The following is a 15,311-nucleotide window of genomic DNA, read 5'->3' as shown; positions in this document are numbered from 1 at the left end:
ATTACTCTTGGGTTATTCCTGCTGGCAGGCTACCCGCAGTCGGCCTGAATTGCAAAGTCTTGGTCCGGCGTCGGTTGCTGTCGCTTCTTCCCTGACGTCAGTGCGCCAGGGGTATAAAAGATGCAGCAGACGCCATTTTCTTTAGTTTTTCTTGCTCCAGATGTCAGGTGCCCCCAAAAGGGTAGGCTAAATAAATTATGCCAATAAACATGTATGCAATAAAGTAAACATTTCCTTCATCTACAAGCAAATACACCACACAGGTTGTATAGAATAGAGAAGTACAGATAAGACCCAGCAAAAGAAAGGGGGATGGTGGGAGGGTAACCTGGACTGCAGCAGTGAATACACTCGAACATCTACATTTATGGTAGGTACACACCTGTACTATGTTCATCGTGTTTCACTGTTGCAGTCATTACTCTTGGGTTGAATCCCAAAGCTGAGGATGGGTGGCTGGGCTAAATAGGATTAGGAGAGGCTATGAGGCTCTGCAGAACTGCAGTGGCAAAGCCTACTCTGGATTTAGAGTAGAGAGGTAAGTAATAGTGCTTTGTAAAAGTGTGCACTGAACTCCAAGCTGCAGCCTCTAAGATGTCTTTGGTTGGTGGTACTCTGAGGAAGGCTGCTGAAGTGGCTGCTGCTCTGGTTGAATGTGGCCTAATGCCCTTAGGCACTGATTTGCCATGCTGAGTAGCAGAAACGAATGGAATGGCCTATCCATTTTGAAATAGTCTGTTTTGAGATAGCCTTTCCTTGTGATCCTGCAGCATATGCCACTAAAAGTTGCTCAGTCTTTCTGAAAGCTTTAGTTCTGTCCAGGTAGAAGCGTAGCTGTCTGTGTATGTCCAAAGAATGCAGAAGTCTCTTACCCTTGTTCTGTGCATTTGGATAAAAGGTAGGCAAGTGAATGGTTTGGTTAAGGGCCACAGTGGACACCACCTTAATCATAAATGTCGGGTTCGTCCTCAGAGAAACCCTGTATGGATGGAAAATCATAAAAGGTTCCACAGCCATGAGTACCTGCAACTCAGACACTCATCTTGCAGAGGTTATTGCTAGGAGGAGAGCTGTTTTCCAGGATAAAAAATTTATATCAGCTGTTGAGGCTGGCTCAAAAGGAGGCAGCGTGAGTTTTTCCAAGACATAATTGAGGTCCCATGCAGGTAATGGTGCTCTCTCCTTGGAGGTTTTATGTTTTTGGCCCCTCTGAGGTACTGCCTTATTAAAGGATGAGAAAAGATAGGTGGTTCCATATTGTAAAGGGCTGAAATGGCTGAGGCATGAATCTTAATTGATGAAAAGGATAGGCCTTTGTCCAGCATCTCAGTTAAGTATTGTAAAATCTGAGGAATATTTGGTACAAACAGGTCAATTCCTTGTGCCTGGTTCCAAGCAGAGAATCTCTTTCATTTTTCTGCATAAGATTTTCTGGTACTGGACCTCCAAAATAACATCCATCACAGCTTTGGAGAGAGGAGTGTTCTGAATGGCTACATTATCCGCCATGCTGCCAGATTTAAGGTCCTGAGTTGGCTGTGCAGGATCGGATTGTTTTGTTGGGTAAGTGAGAAATTTAAGGCAATGTCCAGGCTGGACCTTGAGACAAGTTCTTTAGGATTGGATACCAGTGCTGGCGTGGCCAGTCTGGGGCAATCAGTATCATTTTTGGCTTCTCTTGTCTGACCTTTAGGAGTAACTTGGGGAGGAGAGGCAATGGGGGAAAGGCATATACTGTTAGTTTTTCCAGCTGAAGGATAAGGCATCCACTTTCCATGCTTGTTTGTAGTAAGTCCTTGTGCAGAATCTCTGTAGCTGGCAGTTGTGAGGGGAGGCAAACAGATCTATGTCTGGGCATCCCCATTTCCTTGTTATCATGCTGAAGACTTGTGGATCCAGTTTTCACTTGTGGGGATCCATGAGGTTTCTGCTTAGTTCGTCTGCCAGAGTATTTATTTTTCCTGGCAGGAATTGTGCTTGCAGGTGAACTTAAGTCAATGCTGTGTCCCACAAAGTCATGGCTTGTCTGCAGGGGGGGGGGGTAGGAATGTGTGCCTCCCTGCTTGTTTATGTACCACATGACTGTGGTATTGTCCATCTTTATCAGTAGTTGTCCTGGATGAAGTCTATCCTTGAAAGCTGTCAGGGCATTCTGAACAGCTAGCATCTCTTTTTGATTGATATGAAGATGTATCTGGCTTGCGGGCCATGTGCCCTGAATAAATTTACTGCCATGTGGGCGCCCCAGGCATAATCTGATGCATCCGTTGTTAGTGTCTGCCTGGCTGTGGGTAAAGTGAATGGCTGTCCCTTGTTGTGGTGACAGGCCTGTGCCCACCATCAAAATTCCTGTTGCAGGCAGGGAATGAGGGTAATTAATGTTTCCAGGCTGTGGCAATGTTGAGTCCAAACACTTTTAAGATACCATTGTAGTTTCCTCATATGCAGTCTGGCATATGGAATTAGCAGAATGCAAAATGCCATGAAGCCGAAAGCCTGCAGAATTTTTCTTGCAGATAACTGGGTCTTTGTTGCCAACATTTTGAAGTAAGAAGGCAGTTGCCTGTTTGTCTGGCGTGAGATAAGCCATCTGGGCAGTTGTATTTAAGCTTGCACCCAGGAATATTCTCTTGAGAGGGCACTAGTTTTGATTTCTTTTCGTTTACTGTGTACCCTAGGCCAATTAGTTGTCTTTTTAAAAACGCCAGATGCTTTAGAAGAATGTCTTTGTTCTCTGCTTGAATTAGGCAGTCATCCAAGTAGGGATATATTTGAATTCCTTTTTGTCTGCAAAACGCAATTACTGGTGCCAGGCATTTTGTGAAGACCCTGAGAGCAGTAGATAAGCCAAACGGCAGTGCAGAGAATTGGTAATGCATTGAGCCAGCTATGAATCTGAGGTATCTTCTGCAAGATTGTCAGATTGGGACATGCAGGTATGCCTCTTTTAGGTCCAGAGTTACGAGCCAAGCCTTCTTGCCCAGCATGGGCAGTAGCTGCTGTAGAGTCAACATCTTGAATTTTGGAACTTCCAGAAACGTTTCAGGTCCAGTATTGGTCTCCAGGTTTTGTCCTTTCTGGGTACTAGGAAAAGTCTTGAGTAAAATCCTTGCCCCTGCTCTTGTTGAGGTAATTGCTGAATGGCCCTCATGTCCATGAGGGCTGTAATTTGTTTTTGTGCCTCTGCCCATTGATTGTGTGGCAGGTCTGGCATACCTTTTGACCTTGGTAGATTGTGAAAATGGAACCTGTAACCTTGGGACACTATGTTCAGGACCCATTTGTCTTGGGTAACCATTTGCCAATTTGATGAAAAAAGTGCTAGTTTTCCCCCTAAGGGGGCTGCCAAAAGAAAAGTGCTTGGATCTGGGAGAGGAAAGTCATTGGGACCGTTTCCTGTAAGGCTGTGATTTGTCTTCTCTGCTTTTGGAGGTAGGAGCACCCCATTGTTTAGGCCTGTATGAGCCTTGTGGCTGAGATCTGCCTCTGGGACGCCTGTATCTGCCCCTTTGTGGCCTGACACTGGAAAGGACCAATTTTTAGAAGGCCAGTTCCTGCTAAACCTGGGTGGCTGTACCTGTAAGAAATCCTTGACTGTCTGCATGGATTTTGCTTTATCCTCCATTTTTTTCAACACCTCTTCTGCTTTAGTACCAAAGTATCATGCTGTAATGGTGCATCTAATAATTTTGCTTTAACATGATTAGGCAGATTCTGTTCCTTTAACCAAGCATGCCTTCTAATAACACAACATGTAACAGCGGCCCTGCAAGAGGCCTCCAGTGAATCATAACCACATTGCAAAGTATGCTTTCCCACTTGTTCAGCTGCATGCAATAAATCCTGCGATTCCTTGTTCTTTGAACTTTCAGTATTTGTCAACAATTTCTGTTTAAGCAGTGACATTAAATATTGCTGATATTTAAGCATATGAAACTGACAATTTAAAGCCCTTACAGCCAGGGTAGCAGAAGTGTAGACTTTTCCCCCCATCTGTCTAGAGCCCTAGAATCCCTATCAGAGGGGACAGGGTTTTTTGTAGTGGAAGCTTTGACCCCTTTGGGACCCTGAGAAATAGTTTCTGGGTTAGCAGTGGGGTTTTTATATAGGAATTTATGAGAATCCGGGACCCTGTAGTATCTGTCTGGCTTAGCAGGTGCAGGGGTAAAAGAGTCAGGTGACAAGCCGGACTCAGAAAATACATCTACAATGTCTAGAACAGGTGGAATAGCAAGGGGTCTGTGCTGAGGAAGTAGCAGAAAGTCTCTGAGCCTTTTCTTAGATTCAGAATAATCTTGGCTCTTCTAATGGAAATGCTCCCTCATGGTATGCAGGGTTTCCCCAAAGGAATAATCCTCAGAAGGAGAGGCTGAAGGAATGGATTCTTCAGCATCAGAATCCTCATAGGGAAGCATGGAGTAATCCTGTTCAGAAGAGGAATCCGAGGAAATAGAAACCTGATTAGAAGAATCATACTCTGTCTCTTGCCCAGGCCTCTTATCAGGAGGGGGATGGGAGCCCCTGATCAAGGTAATTAGGTCTTCGGCCATTTTGAGCATCTATTTTTTAGGCATGGAAGTCTGAGCAGGAGAATGTTGTACTTGTTTCTTTGTCTTTAGAGCTGCTTCAGTGTTTGTCTTTGAAGCTGAAGATGGCTTAATATATAGTTGTGTAGGTCTGAAGACACCTTCAGAAGCCGATGCCTGCTGAGCGGCTCCGGACCCATCTGAGGGAATGATTTCCGAGTGTCCAATACCTTGAGTATCCAGAGGCCCAGTCAGCTCCATGTGGGAGTCGGAAGTGGCCTGTGGCTCTGAGGTAGCAGGCGCCAGGGGCTGCGAAAGCGCCTCACTGAGAACCGGCGACTGGCCTAGCAGAGGCCTCGTCGTCTGTTTTGGACCTCGGATGCCTATCCTTTTCCTTGTCCTTGCGTTTTTTGTAAACTCCAGTTATTGGCTGGTCTGACGGCATTATATAATTAAATCTTCGGCAAAAGTAATGAAATGCAAAATCAAACTGATGCTTAATAGTGCGTTGGTTAAATCTAGGACAAAACCGACAGCTAGCAACGTTGTGATTAGGGTCTAGGCAAGGAATACAGTACGAGTGAAAATCCTTATGCGGTATTTGCTTCCCACAAGAAATACAATTGTTAACTTTTACTGACATCGGTCTGGAGCAAGAAAAAAGTTTCCCCAATGGGGTACTTAGCTTTAATGAAGACTTCAGTTCTGAAATTCGGATTTGAATATCTCAGGAGTCGGCCGACCGGCACTTGCGAACTGCTTTTGCTTCGGGCACCGCGTGGCAAGAAAGACTGGGGAAAATGGTGTCAGCTGCATCTTTTATACCCTTGGCGCACTGACGTCAGGGAAGAGGCGACAGCAACCGACACTGGACCTAGACTTTGGAATTCTGGCCGACTGAGGGTAGCCTGCCAGCAGGATAACCCAAGAGTAATGACTGCAACAGTGAAACACGAACATGTGTATACCATCTTACCCCAGCTATCTAGCATCCTGGAGTCTCTATCAGAAGGGGTAGGATTTTTGGCAGTAGTAGCCTTAATGCCCTTGGGTCCCTGTGAAATGGTCTCAGGATCCGCAGTAGGATTTTTAAAAAGAAATTTGAGAGAGTCAGGAATCCTGTAATATCTATCAGGTTTTCTGGAAGCGAGAGGTAAAGAGTCAGGGGCCAAGTTAGATTCCGAAAAGGCATAATCAACTATGTCTAGTACAGGAGGGATAGCTAAAGGCCTGTGTTGAGGCAGGAGTAAATCCCTAAGCCTCTTTTTAGAATCAGAGTAATCCTGGCTTTCCGGGCGAAAATGCTCCCTAACAGTATGCAAGGTTTCATGGGGGGGTGCAGAGGGAATAGAGTCCTCTGCATCAGAATCCTCATAGGCAGATAAAGGTAAATCCTGGTCATCAGAGGAAACCAATTTCAGAATCCTGGTCAGAAGTATTATAAGCAAATTCAGTCCTAGGTCTCTTAGAAGGGGAAGGTTGGCTTCCCCTGATTAAAGTAATAAGGTCTTAAGCCATTCTTATCATTTTTTTTTTAGGGATATTGGCCTGACCATGCAGTCTGGGCGTCCATTTTCTAGGCATGGTTCAAGTTTTAGGCCTTGAAGAAGAAGATGGCGTTAGTTTCATGCAGGTCAGTAGGCCTGAATACACCCTCAGAAGCCGGTACCTGCACAGCGGCTCTGGACCCATCCAAGGTAGAGACATCCGCAGATTCCACAGTTGAAGCATCTCGCGGCATACCGGACTCCGAATGGGTCTCAGTAGAGGCCTGCGAATCTGAAGTAGCAGGTATTAGTGGCTGCATAAGTGCCTCACTGAGTACCGAACTGGCGACTGGCTAAGAAGCGCTGGCAGCTTTGGACCTAGGCAGCCTGTCTCTGTCTATCTTTGCACTGTTTCGGAATGTCGGTAGTCGGATGGCTTACCGAAGACATATCTGGAAAATTGAACAGAGTACCAAAATATTTAGAAGCGTAAATATAAAGACGTATAGTTTGTTGCTTAAATAAGGCACAAAACAGACAGAGAGGTACATCGTGGTCAGGGCCTAGGCAAGGAATACAGTACGAATGAAAATCTTTGAGGTATTTGCTTTCCACAAGAAATACAATTATTGACTTTTACTGACATCTGTTTAGAGCAAGAAAAAGTTTCCCCAACGGGGTTACTTAGCTTTTAGTTGAAGATTTTGGTTCTGAAACTCAAAAATGAAAATTTCAGGAGTCTGCCTACCAGCACTTGCGAACTGCTTCTACTTCGGGCACTGCACGGCAAGAAAGACTGATGTAATTGCGTCGGCTGCATGCTTTATACCCCCTGACTACCTAACGTCACGGAAGATGAGACAGCAACCGACGTAGGACCCAAGACTTTGACAATCAGGCCAACTGAGGGTTACTGCAAGCAGATAACCCAAATATGATGACTGCAACAGTGAAACACGAAGAACATCTATGGTTATGGTAAAATTTTATACAACTTTCCTGTGTTGTTCTATTCCAATGTTGCAGTATTCTACTTGTGGGAGAGTAGCACAACTCACTGAGGAATGGGAGGTGGTCTAGTTGAAGTTTCTAGGAATCTGTGCATGGCAGCCCTCACAAACCCCGCCCTAGCTTTGGAGATATTGTCCAGTTTGTAGTGTTTGGTGAAGGTGTGTACTGAGGACCAAGTGGCTGCCTCCAGTACAGAGTTAGTGTAGAGTCCTTTAAAGAAGGCTCCAGAAGATGCCATGACTGGTGGAGTGGGTCTTGACATTGCCTTGCAAAGGTCTTGCCATGGTGAAGGCAGCAGAGAGAGATGGCCCGGGAGAACAAGGCCATAATGTTTTGTTTGCTCACTGGTTTCCCCAAGGCCCTGGAGTGGAAGGAGACAAACAGTTGGTCAGATTTTCTAAAAAGTGGGCTTTGTGTGTATGTGAAGGTAGGCATCCTTTATGTCCAGGGTAGTCATGAAGCCCTGAAGAAAGATGAGGGGATAGGGGTAGCGAGGGTGAGCATCCTGAATGTAGGAACTCGAAAAAAGGGATTGAGGTCATGAGAGGTCTAAGATTGGCCTCCATGGTCGCTCCTTTCTGGGTACCAAAAAGATTCTGGAGTAGAATCCTTTTCTTCTTTCCTGTAGAGGCACTGGTTCTATGCTGCCTTGTAGCAGTAGGGTTTTTCAGGACCTGATGGAAAAGGGGTAAATGGCTGGGAGGAGGCAGCGGGATGCCCTGTTGTGTTGGGGGGTGATCCAGGACATTAAGTATCCGTTTTGAATGATGGACAGAACCCACTTGTTTGTGGTAATGAGAGACCACATAGGGAAACAGTGAGAGAGGTGGGTAGATAGGGGAATGGTGGAAGGGGGGGGGGGCTGTACTACTCGGCAAGCAGTCAAGATACTACCTGCCCTATCACGAAAGGAGGGCCTTTGGCTGGAAGGCTGAGAAGGTGTAGCCTGAGGAGGTTGCCTTCTAGGGGGTCTTCTAGACCTAGGTGGTGCTGTAGAGGCCTGGAGGTTTTCCTGATTAACTGTGTCTTGGGCAGGGTAGTTCCTCTGGAACTTGGGAATGGGCGAAACTAGGAGGTGCTTCCAGTCCTGTAGCTCTTTACCTTTCTGTTGCAAGAATTTAAACAGATCAGCCACTTCTGCACCAAATAGGGCTGAATTGTCCAGAGATGCGTCAAGAAGTTTGGCCCTGAAGTCATCGAGAAGAGGCTGTATTCACAGCCACGAGTACCACTTGAGTACTGAAGCTGATGCAGCTGAACTGTCGGAGGCTTCAGCGGCATAATAACTGCATATTAAAGAGTGTTTAGTCACTTGAGAGATGCGGGCTATATCAGGGAAGACAGAGAAGCTTTGGCTACACAGTCAGAAATATCATCCAAGTCCTTAGTGGCTTTATCCAGCAGAGCTAAGGAGTATTTAGTCATCTGAGTCTAGTAGTTGGTGGCCCTGAAGGAGGGGGTAGTTGACGTGTAAATTTTGTTTTAGCCTCTCCATGGTCTTTCTGTCCTTAGCAGGAAGGATACTAATGGTCAGAAGGAGCTTGGAGGCCCTATCAGAAGAGATAGACAGTGGCCGGGTCAGCAGGGCGGCACTTAAAAGAGAAATTGTTCTGTTTCAGGTACTTTATAGTCTGTCTGCCCTATGAGGAGCTGGAGGCTGAGAATCTGGGCTGATTGATGCAAAAGCAAATGCACCCAGGAATGCAGGCTGAATGGGGGGTATAGCATAAGGAACAGGAGAGTCCATTTGGATCAGGTCATAAAACCTTTTTTGTACTGCAGTCATATCCATGGATTGCCACTTGAAGCGGTCTTTCATCATATTAATTGTTTCCTCAAAGGTTAAGTCCTCAACAGGGGGAGTCAGGTTCGACGGAGCCCTCCTCAGGAGATCCATTTCCCAGAGGGGATGAGATCTGAGAGGAATAAGATGGGTATTCCGCAGAGGAATCAGAAAAATCCTCTTCAGCCTGATCTGCTCTCCATTCAGTAGTGTGAGGCCTAAGGCTAATAAGGGGAGGAACAGAGGCTTCAGCAGGAGGCCTAAGGGCCATGAAGATGTTAAACTCTGTCTGAAGGTCTGCCAGTCAGGCATGCTTTCATAGGTTGGAGTGAGGTGTCTAGTTTCTTGCTTTTTTTTTTTTTAAAGGCCTAGCAGGTGTATGAGTGGAGACAGGCCTAGGGTCAGGCTTCGGAATGGTGGAGGCAGTGCCACACGGGCCCAGAGTGAATGCTGGTTCCCCACCGGTGTTCTAGGGAAGGTGCCGGTAGTTCCTCTGTGGACATGCCATCCACTCGAGATTGTGCGGCTTCCTCAGAAGTACCTGCTTTATCTACACTGGCAGATGCTGGATCCTCAGCCAAGCTGACATCTGCTACAGACTGAGGCACATCGGATGAAGTAGGCTATATGGACTTGGCCCTCTTCCTAAGCGGTTCACACAGGGCATCTGACTCTGCCTCCATCCCTAACGCTAATTGCTTTAAGCACTGTTTCTCTAGATATAGGTGTAAGGCCTGCAACCGGCGACATAAGGTCTTAGGGACAAACGGCAAATGGTGCAGTTCTCATGGTCGTGCTCCTTGCCAAAATAAAAGTGAGACTGGTCGTGGATGTCTGTGGGGGATCTGGTGACCACACTTGCCCTTACCGGATGACATGAACACTATAAATATCAACAAAATAGGACTGAAAGAATCCCCAAAGGGGTACTTAAACTTTTTTCGATCCAACGTCCGCGAGAAGCAGGAGCACCTGGTGCACGACTGATGGCTGAAAAGTTCTGAAGGCTGGTGCGTTCAGATATCACCTTTATGGCCCACGTACCTGCTGCCACGGCAGATGTCCGACACACCAAAAGGGACTGAAAATCTTTGGAAAACCTGGCCGGACGAACTGTAGAGGAAGAAGGGTAAACCCACAAGTAGAATACTGCAACACTGGAATAGGACATCTTTCCATTCTGTCATACAACACACACAAGTTTTCCTCAATCTTCATTCACTTCAACACAAGTTGCTATATTCTTGCATTCCCTTAAACCTCACTCATCCTTCTGAACTTATTCTGCAAATATTTTCCTTACATATTTCACTTCTATAATTCCAAGATGGGTGGGGCTATGGTCTTCAAACACAGTGGCCAGAAAGGGCAATTACCTTCAACCAAGAAGTAAGTGATGGCAGCCCTCTGTTTCATTCATCTTCTCATAGTTCTTTGGTTACCAGCTTGAACTTACTGAGGCTTTTCCTGATAATCCATGAGCAGGATTCTCTGGATGATCACCTTTCAAGAAGCAAGGTAGATTTTTCCCTTTGCATCTTTGCATAGCCAGATTAAAATGTTGGCACTTATAGCACTGCTTTGACATCATGCTCTTCTCCCACTCAGTAGTGGCAATGCTACTGCAGGTCTTTTGATCGATTATGTTCTCAAGCATTACAAGTATGACGTTTTCCATAGTAAAGCTCTAGGTCAAGATTCAAAACTGGGCATGAAGCACAAAACCTCAGATGGTTAAAGATGCTAGACTCGCTCTTTCCTATCCCAGCAGCTGATGCCACCGTATGTAATAAGAGTGCAACTCTTGAGCACTAGATGAAAGGCAAGACAGACAGAGATGGGCACTGCAAGAAAGAAATCCCAACAGCTAATCCATTATTAGGCACAAGTCCCTTGAGTGATCTTCCAAGATGCAATGAACCTGGACAGCTAACCTTAATGGGCAGTTACCAAATACACTCAGGACTCAGTGCAGGGGTAAAATGCTCCTCTGCACATTGAGGATACTTCTGCCTCCCAAAACTTGCAAGACTTGGAAAAAGAAAATAAAAGGAGGCTAAAGGTATGGGAACAATGCAGACTCCTCCATGGCGATTAGTGCTTATTTCCTTTTTTGCCAGTTTTTACCAGATCCCAAAGAATCTAGACTGCAGCATCTATGACAGCCTTCCTGAGATCACCATTAAAGGTTGGCTTGAGCTCCTGTGCAGTTACAGATCTGAAGCTCTTGCTTTGGTCAAATTAAAACTGAAAATGCACTACAGCATTAGGACTAATGATCTTAATTGAACCAGCTATGTTGGCATAGATGGGTGAAACCCTGATGACAACCAAGGAAACTACAATTTGGTAACAGTCTCACCCACATGCTGGATTTTGTACAGCTGCTATCTTCATTGCTTTTCTCTTGGGGGGGATATAGGATGGGCAAGTGGAGGTGGACCACTGTAACTGTGGTGCAGATTAGGGCTCAGAACCACTGCCAAGCTGATCAGGTGAGACGGTTTGGGAGATCCTAGGACCTGTAGTGAGGACAATTCTAAAGCCAAACCTGTTATCATAGCCCCTTACTAGAAGTTGGAGTACATGCCTCTACATCATCTTTACGTTCTATTTCTTAAATGCTGTCCCTCCCCACAGTTTGACTATGGTGGGGTACAAGGGGCTGGAAGAACGGTAAGAAGTATTTTCATATTACTGTTTCTATGCATTTCTCAAACATTGGGCTCAATTTTCATGGCTGTTAATCAACCAATATCTGTCATCTGAAGGCATGCCCCTAACTGTAAGAAAATATGATGCGAGGTGCTTAAATTGACATGGACTTGGGTGCATTTCATGCCTATGACGTTCTATGACAAATTATGCTCTTTAATGCACACATTTGAATGGAATTATAACATTTAACAGACTGGAATAATGCAGAAACAACAAACAAATAATGAAGCTGAGAAAACAAACCTCTTATTTTGGCAAATACTTTTTGGGTGATCTTAACTTATGTTCAGTGATTACAATACTACAAATGTAAAGCTCTGTAACATTAGTAGTATTAAATCTGCAACTAAAAAACTATCTTTCTGCAATGGAAGCTTTTTTACTCTTAGAATTCCTCTACTCAAGAAACCATACCAATCACCAGAAATATTACTGGCTCATATCTGCTCTGTGTAATTAACACACAAAATATATTAAGGCATCATTAATTCCCAATACTCTTGGTAATATATACATTTAGTAAATGTCATTTGTACATACTTGTGTCAGACCACCAATCTCCTTGACAGAGATATAGAGGCGAAAAAGATCCAAAGGTTTTCTGCCTACAGCTGGAAGGTTTGTCATTGCCATCCCTTTTTCCTCAGTAAAGGCCAAGTAACGATCAACCCACATCTTTCGTTCTGGTTCCGTACCCAACTCATACAGCTTTGTAATCTTTTCATTTGTTGTGGTAGAGGAACTTGACTTCTGAAACCAAAATTAGGAAACAGCATTTGCGTCATAAGTTAGCATAACCAACTTTATAAAATCTAAGAGATTAATAATAAATAGGCTCTTGAAACAAACAAAAAAAAAAAAAAGAGGACTAACACTGCATGCCCTTTAATCATCAGTTATCCAGAATCAAAACAACTTGTAGATGTTTCATTCAAAGCTGAAAAAGTGAGATCCTTTTAAGACCAATTAACATCTCCACCAACCAAAACAAGGAATTTTCATAAGCAAAATCCTGCAGTCAGAGACCTATGCACACCTGGGTGATGCTTACTGTCGCTTGTCTAGTCAGGATGTAATAGATGCGTCTTCATGGGTTCTGTTCAAGCAGCTTTATTATGTACAAACATCAGGATTGAGGCTTAATTTTAACTTAGATAAACTTGTATACAAACTAGCTATTACATTCATACATGCTCACTCTCTGGCTGCACACTCAAAATGGCACTGAAGCTAGCACATGCTTGTTATTTATATGCACTTTCAGTCCTTGAAACACTTCTTAAAGATACAGCACATACACAGTGTTCTACATTTATCTTTGAGAAGCAGGTCATGCAATATTGACAATATCAGTTGACATGCAATCAATACAAAATTCTTTGTCATGCAATTATACACAACTAGATACATATATACAATCAAATCCAGGTCGCTGTGCATTTCACACTAGGTCTGGAAATACGGACAAATTTGGAATGAGGTTTAGCAAGTGGGTCCAACTCAACTCTGTTGAATGTTCAACCTTAGGAATATCAGGATCATCATCAAGAATGGAAGAAGAAGGTAAGACACGTTCTGCAACAGGAACATTGTCTGGATTGCTCTGAGATCTGGAGTCTGTATCACAGGAACAATGCTGCAATATTGATTCTAGTACAGGATGATGTCTGAAATTTAATCTGTACTCCACTCCCTCAGATTCTACAAAGTAGGGATCTTGGCTCGGTACATATACCTGTTACTTGACCAATATGGTCGAATCTTTTTGCTGTTTGTGTCCTCACTGTCTCTCCCTTCAATGGACGAAGAAATCTGCTTGATTTATCATAGCTGGACTTCTGGACAGAATGCTTCCTGAATAATTGGGGTCTAGTGGTTTTGTTGTTCTTGGCTTTAGACCTCAACAAACTGGAACTAATAGGCAATGTTGCTTTGGTTTGCCAGGATATAAGTCTCTGAGCAGGCGAGCCAAGAACATCATCATGGGGTATGCTTCTGAGACTGAATTAATTCAAAAAGATGTCTGTATCGTCACGCTTTGACCTTTCAAGTAATTGCTTTGCACTCTGTACTGCACATTCAAGCTAGTTCATTTGACTGTGGATATTCTGGACTAACAGTAACATGTACGAAGTCCCATTCTCTTGCAAATTTCCAAAACTGACTAATAAACTGAGTATCATTGTCAGAAATAATTGTGTGGACTACCATGGACTGAGAAATGACATAGCAGTGGACGCCAGATTAGGTAGCAAATCTATCTCAAACCAGTTTGAATAAGAGTCTACCAATACTAAGTAATGCTGATTGTCCCACTCAAATATATCGGTGGCAACTGCTGACCAAGGTAGTTCAGGAACTTGACTTAGCTGACGTGGTTCTCTTTGTAAATGCTGTTTAGTGCTATTGCATACTGAAGAAAGTACTTTGTCAGTGTCTTTCACTAAAGAAGGGCGAAAAACTATATCTCTCACCCTTTTTGGTAGATTCGGAACATGGGTGACCACGATGCAAAACCTGGATATATTCATGTTATAAGGAAGCAGGAACAACAATTTTAGGACCTTTGAAAATAATGCCATCTTCCATCAACATCTCAATCCCTGTAAGGAAAATAAATTTGCACTTCAGGTGGTACACTAGATTGCTTTGATGGCCATCCAGCATTAATGTAGCGGTTGAGCTTTTGCAAAACTGGATCAGTCTTTGTATGATCTTTCAGCTCAAGTCTCGTGGTACAAAAGTTGCACACTTCCATTACGTCAAAGTCAAAATTCTCTGCATCAAGCTGTTCCATTGCATTTCTGGATCATATGGATAAAGCATCAGCCAGATAAAGAAGTTTGCCTTTTGTACAGACCACAAAGTACACTTTTGCAATTTACGCATCATTCTTTGTAATCTCGCTGGAGATGAACGCATAGGCTTCTTTAGAATAGTAACTGAAGGTTGGTGATCAGTTTCAATCTGAATAGCTCAACCACAGGTATAATCATGAAACTTTGTACATGCAAATACTACTGCTAAAAGTTCCTTCTCAATTTGAGCATACTGCATTTCAGTTTGGGTAAGGGTTCTAGATGCATAGGCTACTGGTCTGCCTTCTTGAAGAATAACTGCGCCAAGACCAAATTTTGAAGCATCACAGGAAAGAATGACTGGTTTACGGACAGCATAGTATCTTTATGTAGATGGGGTGGCAATTTTCTGCTTAAGGTCTTCAAATGCTTTCTGGTGCTGTTCCAACCAAGACCATGTAACATTTTTGCACGTCACCTCTCTCAAAGGTGCTGTCAAACTCACTGAAGTCTGGTATAAACTTGCCTAAATAGCTGACCATGCCTAGAAATCAATGTAGAGCTTGAACATTATCTGGTGCTGACATCTCAAGGATAGCTGCTTGCTTGGATGGGTTGGGTCTCAAGACAGTGCTGCTGAAACAAAGACCTACATATGTAACTTCTGGTAGTCCATATTTTCACTTTAGAGGACTGAGCTTTAAGTTTACTTCAAGTGTGCTGTCTAGAACTCTCAAGGTTTCTGTCATGCTCTGCTTCACCACTGCTTCCAACCAATGTCGTCTACTATTACGGCACAAGGATAATCTGAAAAAATTTGCTCCACTGCATGCTGAAAGACTTCAGTTGCAGAATTTATTCCAAATGGCAACCTTAGGAATCCATATCTGCCAAACGGGGTACTTAAAGTAGTCAGTAATGAGGATTTGCGATCAAGCACAAATTGCCAAAATGAACTTTTTGCATCCAAGACAGAAAAAACAGTGGC

General features: G+C 43.9%; 1 protein-coding gene across 2 annotated transcripts in view; it reads right to left on the bottom strand.

Annotated features, from left to right (window-relative positions):
* The window catches only part of ARID1A (AT-rich interaction domain 1A), a 3,912,194-nt gene that overhangs the window by 1,603,039 nt on the left and 2,293,844 nt on the right, over positions 1 to 15,311 (bottom strand). For both annotated transcript variants that reach the window (XM_044084256.1, XM_044084266.1), the window contains exon 11: positions 12,066 to 12,275. In XM_044084256.1, the coding sequence (XP_043940191.1) occupies positions 12,066 to 12,275 (210 nt within the window). The remainder of the gene's footprint in view (positions 1 to 12,065; positions 12,276 to 15,311) is intronic.

Source organism: Protopterus annectens, chromosome 1.part1, assembly GCF_019279795.1.
Source record: "Protopterus annectens isolate FY-2018-M chromosome 1.part1, PAN1.0, whole genome shotgun sequence".
In the NCBI taxonomy this organism is placed as follows: Eukaryota; Metazoa; Chordata; order Ceratodontiformes; family Protopteridae; genus Protopterus; species Protopterus annectens.
The sequence above is the reverse complement of the archived record's forward strand: the minus strand, read 5'-3'. Positions and strand labels throughout refer to the sequence as shown.